Source organism: Leptosomus discolor, chromosome 5 (assembly GCF_034619465.1).
Source record: "Leptosomus discolor isolate bLepDis1 chromosome 5, bLepDis1.hap2, whole genome shotgun sequence".
Taxonomy (NCBI): domain Eukaryota; kingdom Metazoa; phylum Chordata; class Aves; order Leptosomiformes; family Leptosomidae; genus Leptosomus; species Leptosomus discolor.
The window spans coordinates 60,143,455-60,150,881 of NC_141395.1; the positions used below are offsets into that span (position 1 = coordinate 60,143,455).

General features: G+C 37.0%; 1 protein-coding gene across 1 annotated transcript in view; it reads left to right on the top strand.

Moving 5' to 3' along the window:
• Window positions 1–6,872, top strand: part of FZD6 (frizzled class receptor 6) — a 28,604-nt gene extending 21,732 nt beyond the window's left edge. Inside the window, exons 3-6 of the mRNA XM_086465164.1 lie at window positions 1,198–2,215; window positions 4,370–4,518; window positions 5,759–6,187; window positions 6,716–6,872. Coding sequence (XP_086321290.1) covers window positions 1,198–2,215; window positions 4,370–4,518; window positions 5,759–6,187; window positions 6,716–6,872 — 1,753 coding nt within the window. The remainder of the gene's footprint in view (window positions 1–1,197; window positions 2,216–4,369; window positions 4,519–5,758; window positions 6,188–6,715) is intronic.
• The last annotated feature ends 555 nt before the right edge of the window (window positions 6,873–7,427 follow it).

A 7,427-nucleotide genomic window follows, 5' to 3' on the forward strand; every position in this document is an offset into this window, starting at 1 on the left:
TACAGAGAAGTCCACATAGTGCAGGATGCTCTTAACACAGCAGAGATCCTGCTGCTGGAGCCCACAGAAGAGGAGCTGGTGTGAGGATGGGCCGTAACTGGAATCCTGAGATTTGCACTCTTGTATTCATACACGCGTATATAATGCCTGTTGAGACATGGCGAATAAAGTTCGCAAAGTTCCTGTGCACACTGATCCGGCCCATGGTGGATGAAAGAATCTGCTACAGAATCGATTTTCTTAATGATTAGTCTGTATTTATTTCGACAGCGTGATAACGCTGAGAAACAAAGAACTTGAAGCTGGTTTTAGCTCAAGCTGAGCTTGTAAACTGGCATTGAGGGACTCTTATAATAGCATTTGACAAAGAATCTTACTTTAAAAGCTACAATGCAAAACTTCTTTTTAAATATGTGCTTGAACTTGGAATGCATCTAAATATAAAACCCATTTTGAGTAAATGCTTACCTGTTTGAGTTATAGTTGCATAACCTAGTTTGAAGATATGTCCGATGCTGCTAAAACTATATTAACCATATAAAAATATCACATTTTGTGACCAATTAAACCTTAAGCATTTGAGTCTTGAGCAATTTTTAGATGAACGTTATGGAGCTAGGAAAAAACCCAAACAGTAAAATAATGGTTGTTTTTTACAATGGTTACCTTTTCTGCTTTTGTGTTTTTCAGTTGGGTAATTTTATTGCTGTCGACAGTGAGATATCGCTACAACTCAAAAAAGCATAGTCATATACCAGTCATCAGTTAATTCTAGATACTGTGAGCCTGCTTTGTTCCTTGATTGAAGCTCGCATTTTGACAAGGTCGTTTGCTGTCTCCAACAGTCTGTTGTTATCCAAATTTAAAAACAAGTGCTGTAACTATTTTTATATATGTATGTAAGGGTTTAGCAGAATTTAAGACTCTAAAAGAGGGATTGCAATTTGAGTAGTGTTTCATAAGCAATAAAACAACAGCTAGAGAACAACAGTTAAACAGCTACGTTTGAATAGTCTTTGAAGCTGAAAGTATTTGAAGTCTTTTTTTTCAAATGCCACCTGAGTTTTGTCATATAATGCATGTTTTTCACTATCCACAAAATTTAACAGTGCTTAAAATCAGGTTTTTCGTATTTCTAATAATTATAGTTGAGAATGAGGGGTATTAAGGTATTTCCTCTTCTGTTTATTTACATAGACTGGTCAGTTGTGATGAGACTGTTCCTGCGACTGCTGCTGTAACCACAAACGAACATGGAACTCAGAAGACCCCAGGCCAGATCCGAAGGGATTATGGATTCTGGTGTCCACGACACCTCCACACTGCCAATGGACAAGGCTACAAGTTTCTAGGAATCGATCAGTGTGCACCCCCGTGTCCCAATATGTACTTCAAAAATTATGAACTGGATGTTGCGAAAAGCTTCATTGGAATAGTTTCAATCTTTTGTCTTTGTGCTACGCTTTTCACATTCCTGACTTTCCTGATTGATGTTAAAAGGTTTAGGTACCCAGAGAGGCCGATCATATACTACTCCGTCTGTTACAGCATAGTCTCTCTAATGTACTTTATTGGATTTTTACTTGGGAACAGAACTGCCTGTAACGAGGCAGATGATAAGTTAGAAATTGGTGAAACAGTTGTTCTTGGCTCCCAAAACAAAGCCTGTACTGTCCTTTTCATGGTTTTGTATTTTTTCACTATGGCAGGAACTATATGGTGGGTGATTCTTACGATCACTTGGTTCCTTGCGGCGGGAAGAAAATGGAGCTGTGAAGCTATTGCACAAAAGGCCATGTGGTTCCACGCAGTTGCGTGGGGGATGCCTGGGTTTCTAACCATTATGCTCCTTGCAATGAACAAAGTTGAAGGGGACAATATCAGTGGAGTTTGTTTTGTGGGTCTCTACGATCTGGATGCCTCTCTGTACTTTGTGCTTTTGCCGTTGTGCCTTTGTGTGTTTTTTGGTCTCTCTCTTCTCTTAGCTGGTATTATTTCTTTAAACCATGTGCGGCAAGTCATACAGCATGACGGCAGAAACCAGGAGAAGCTAAAGAAATTTATGATCAGAATTGGAGTTTTTAGTGGTTTATACTTGGTGCCACTTGTAGCACTTCTTGGATGTTATGTCTATGAACTGGTGAACCGGAAAATCTGGGAAACGACTTGGGTATTTGACCACTGTGACCAGTACCATATTCCTTGTCCTTACCAGGCAAGTAGCAGTTTCCTTTATCAGTAATACTGGAAAGTTAATTAACAAAAGCCCCTGTGTATCACTGTATCTAGCGTGCAGTTGGTAAATTATTTTCACATTAAGTAATCAGTTCAAGAACATGCAGTGATTAGTTGCTTTTTAAGTCAAAATCGGTGGTGTGATACTTTTGCTTTGAAATTTTTTGCTAATCAAATTGATAGCACTCAGCAATTAAATTCCAACTTACAGGTCTAAAGGGAATGTATAATCTTTATGATGCTTGAACTTCATGTTACAAATTGTGTTGGGGGGAGGATCATTCTTCACAGTATCTGTTCTTAAAAGTAGCTGCTCAGCTACTTGGGTGCTTAGCTCAGTATCGAAGTACATAAAGTGAATTTTCATCCATTTCAGTTGAAGCTGAAATAATGATTCTTGAAAATAGAGTCTAAATTTGATTTAAAATGTTGCTTATAACCATAGATTTAAAATCTGTGTCATGTCTTTTTTTTTTCAAAGTGTAGAAGTATAAAACACTTGAAATTACAAAACAAATTTTCAGTATATTTTTTCCATGATAGCTGTCATTTGCAGGCTGATTTTCAGTAATGTGAAGAAAACTTTAAAAAACCACAACCAAACAAAAAGTAAATAGAAAAGAAAAAAACAAACAACCTAGCAGCACTTTAAAGTGAAGAGGTGTTCATATTTAACACTTGACTCAAAAAAACCAAAGCCAAAACAAACAAAAAACAAACAAACAAAAAAAAAACCCAAAAAACAATGAAACAACTTCCGCGGAAAGGCTTTTAAAGTAAACCTGCCTGTGTTCAGTACTCTCTATGGATTAAATTTCTTGTCAGTATATAAAACTCCCCGCAATCGCAAGTAATTTGTGGTTTGTTTCTTTCCATTTAAGAAAAATATAAAAGACGACACTATCACTAAGAAATGCAAGTGTCTCATGTCATCTTTCATTGCTTTGCACTTACTGTGTATGTTTTTACGGCAATAAACTATCATTAAAAAGAGGAATATAAACATAGACGTTATGGAATGATAAGGCTTGATCCTTCTGCGTTCTTAAACATCCTCAGTATCCTGTGTCTGGAAGTCAGCGTAAGCTGAGAGTAGCACAGCTCACAGACTTCGTGGTTACTTTTGCTTCCATTACCGTTTTTAACAAGCACACGTTGTCTTCAGTGGGTTTTACACTGAGCTCTGTATCAACCTAAATGGTCCAAAATACACAAGGTTGAAAACGAGGCTTCTATGCTTTTTAAAAACCAACTTGTTTTGTAGTGCTTAAATGTAACAGCTTGGCATAATAACACAGAAAGAGCGCGTGTTCTCAGCCTTTAATTAACCTATTGGAAAGAGTAAATAGCAACAGGGAACGTTACACAAAGACATACCTAATGGGATCTGTCCCTATAATAAACAGTGTTTGGTAACTGTGGAGCAGCTTAAAGTGGGGTGCTCGGCCTCGGCTTACCTGAGCTGGCTTGTAGACTTCTGTTACATTGGCCAGATCAAAACCAAGTGAAAACAAACTTCAGTTTAAGTAGCTAACGTTACCCGGCTAACAAAACCAGTGTCTTTCCTAGATGGGACTGGCAGATAAGCCAGGTAATGTAGATCAAATTTGCAGCATGGGAGCAGAAGATAATGATCTCTTACTGAGTTAAATGTCTCAGCTCCTGTGATCTTGTTCTGCAAATAGGTGGATTAATTTTGCAATAAACAGAAAACTCCTATGTAGTTCCCTGCGGCTCCTTGAAGATGCTGTCTGATCTGATTAACTCCCAACTCATCCACTTACTGTTTCTTTTAAGTTGAAGGGATAAATCTTATACATACAAACTGTCTCTGAAGAACATGGTTACTAATACTATTAACAGCCCCCCCCTGCCAAATTATCTTTCCTTTCAATTTAAAAGAAAAATATTTCCTTCTGACTAATCTCCTCTCTGTGTATTCAGCTGCAGACATTAACCAGGTCTGACTTGACTGTACATGTCTAACATTTGTCTGCAGTACAAGCCTCAACAAAGAACAACAGCCGTAAGGAGAAAGTGTCTCTTTTACATAATGTTTGTTTTCTGCGTTTAAAAAAATAAATCAACAAGTATATCTTCTTCTTTGCATTTATTAAACTTTATTATCTTCTAGGCAAAGGCACTGGCAAGACCAGAAATATTTTTGTTTCTGATGAAATACTTGCTGACATTAATTGTTGGCATATCTCCAGTCTTCTGGGTGGGAAGTAAAAAGACCTGTTCTGAATGGGCCAATTTCTTCAACAGAAACCGCAAAAGAGAGTAAGAACAATTTTTTATTCCTGTTTTTTAAAGTGTGTACTTTAAAGTCCGTTGTATTTCAGACATGTTTCTTTAAATACAGCTCAGGTAATCAAAATGTCCTCCTTAGACCCTTTCTTTTTCAGAGACTAAATGCTGCAAAATTCCATTGGAGTCTGTGGAAGTTTACATATGCAAAGACTTTTTGACAACATTCTCAAAAGACAGAAAATAGTTCCCTCTGCTGATTTGTTCTCTTTCATAGAGCGGAAGGCATAGGCTAATACATCTCTGGTTTCCAGTTGAATGAGGGAATTTCAGCCGGCAGTTTAGATCGTTTCATGTGTTCTGACTACTTCATTTGGCACAGTACTTAGCTGTGTTTACTGTCGTGCAATAACAACATCCTCTGCTTTTCCCCTCTGCCAGGCTTGTCTTATTTTAAAACTAATTTTCCTTGAACCCTCCTTAGTATCACTTTTATTGTATTAACCTACTGGTACTTTTTTTTTCTGAAACAGAGTAATTCAGTTTTGTTACTTAATTTTAGTAAATTTGTTTCTGTGGATTTAAACAGATTATAAATGTCATCTCCATTTCTTCTGGTTGTCATTTTTTCCATTCCTTTTTATCCTGTGATTATTTCTTTTTAGATTGTCTGTGTAACTTATAAATTATACTGTGTTTTTAGATCTTTTTATTTCTTTGGATTTCCCAAGGCAGCAGTCCTTTAAGCTCCTTTTATTTTACATCTACATTCCTTGATGGTGAGCTTATAGCTTCCTTTCCCTCTCCCCTTTTTCCATTTCCTGTATAATTTTTCATGTGTTTCAGATGTTAACCACTTTCGGCTATAAGAATTTAAAAATAATGAGGTCAATTTTATAATGCTTACCTTTTTTTCACTTGAATGTGGTTTACTTCACATAAAGTTAATTTGGTAATACAGCTGCTTATGAGCTAATCCTGCTCTCCTCTCTTAGACGGTTAATCAGCTGAAGTCATTGGACCACCTTGCAGAAGTAAGAAATGTAGAAATCTGCTTTATTCAGTTGTTCCACAGACATAATTACTTCAGAGCCATTATGATCGGATTTTTTTTTCTGCTCTTTCCATGTGTAATTTCTTTTCTTGTGCTCATTAACATCCAGCTCGGATTGCATCATTGCTCTTCTCCCACGTTTTTGTGTACAAAGCTGCATTACGTTATCTCTAAGGTTACCCTCTTCGTTCAGTTTTACACGCTTGTGTTTTCTTTCAGTCCGATCAGTGAGAGTCGAAGAGTGCTGCAAGAATCATGTGAGTTTTTCTTGAGGCACAATTCCAAAGTTAAACATAAAAAGAAGCACTACAAATCAACTTCACACAGACTGAAAGTCATTTCCAAGTCAATGGGGACTAGTACGGGTGGCACAACAAATCATGGAACTTCTGCAGTAGCAATCACTAATCATGATTACTTAAGCCAAGAAACTGTTGCAGAAATTAAAACCTCTCCAGAGACATCTGAGAAAGAGATAGAGGCAGATGGAACATCAGCCCGAAGAGTCGAGGAAGGTGAAAACAGTGGAGATCAACTGTTATCTGGTTCTAAACTGACTGTGGATCAGGTGGAAAAAAGGAAGAAAGCGGATAGCACATGTGATATGAGTAGCTTGGCTGAGAGTGTGAAGAGAGCAGGTGAAGGAAGGTAAGGCTCCTTAACTCAGTCTTTTGCTTGTTTAGGTGTATTACCGCTGGTTTTGTAACTTTTCTGTTTTTTCTCTCTGAGGAATCGGTATGCTCTCAGTATACAGTTAACCCTCAGTAGCTGTCAAGAGTACTGTAATTCTTACAAACTCTTTCGTATGGCCACGTATCTTTAGCATATGGACTCTTTTATATTTTCATAGGAGTCATCTTTTTCTTTTAAGTGTTCAGTGCTGGAGCTTCAGCTTGTAGGATATTCTTGTATTGTTGAACAGTGACCCTCAAGAAATCTGTGGCTGCAATGCAAGCATTTTGAGACATGACAAGTCTCAGCAACCCTAAAAAGAACAACCCTAAGCTTGAAAAAGTATACAGAACTGTATTGCATTCTCTTGAAAGAATACAGCTTTCTTGAAAGAATATAGCTTAAGATACAGTAAAATCTTGTTGCTAAAAATGTATTTTTTTTCCAGAGTAGTGCACTGTGCTCAAAATTGACTCCTTGTGTTTCGTTATTCATTACTTACAGAATAACTCCTAGAAATGATTTTATTGAATCTCCTCCATTACAAAGCAGCTGTTCCCAAACACCTGATGTCTCACAGTCGGCTTCCGTATCACTACTTGTCTACTCGGTTTCAGACACCAGAAGAGAGTTGGATTCAGGAAACAGTTCAAACCCTTGAAAGGCCGAAATTTTATATGGACACTTTCAATGTATAAAGCGCATACGGATTCTGTGTTACACTGGAAATGATACTGGGTATCCTGTGCCTTACTAAAAACACACATATCTTGCTTTGCACTTAAAGTCTAAGTTTTGTTGTGGGGACAGCTGGCAATAATGTACTATATTTAATCCTGTCCAGGAATAATGGAAACTGAAGTTGTGTAGAACACATCTGGATTCACTAGCAGTAATTTAAGAAAAAGTTGAGAGAAACAAATATTATTCCCAATATAAAGAACACTTTTCAATGAGTTGCATTAAAATAATGCATAGAAAGCACTGTTACTTTTCAAGGCATAAAAGTTCCATCTGCATCTTTGGTATTTTTCAAAACTTGTTAATTTTTTTCTCTTTTTACTGTCTTAAACAGCCGTATCACTTAAATAAGAGACAGAAAAGTTTATAAATACTCTCTAAATTGTTTGTCATGATCTGTCAGTTATAGCACTGGTTTATGGTAGCTTGTACACTGAATATGAACGGGAATCCGAGTGATTTATTTTGTACATAA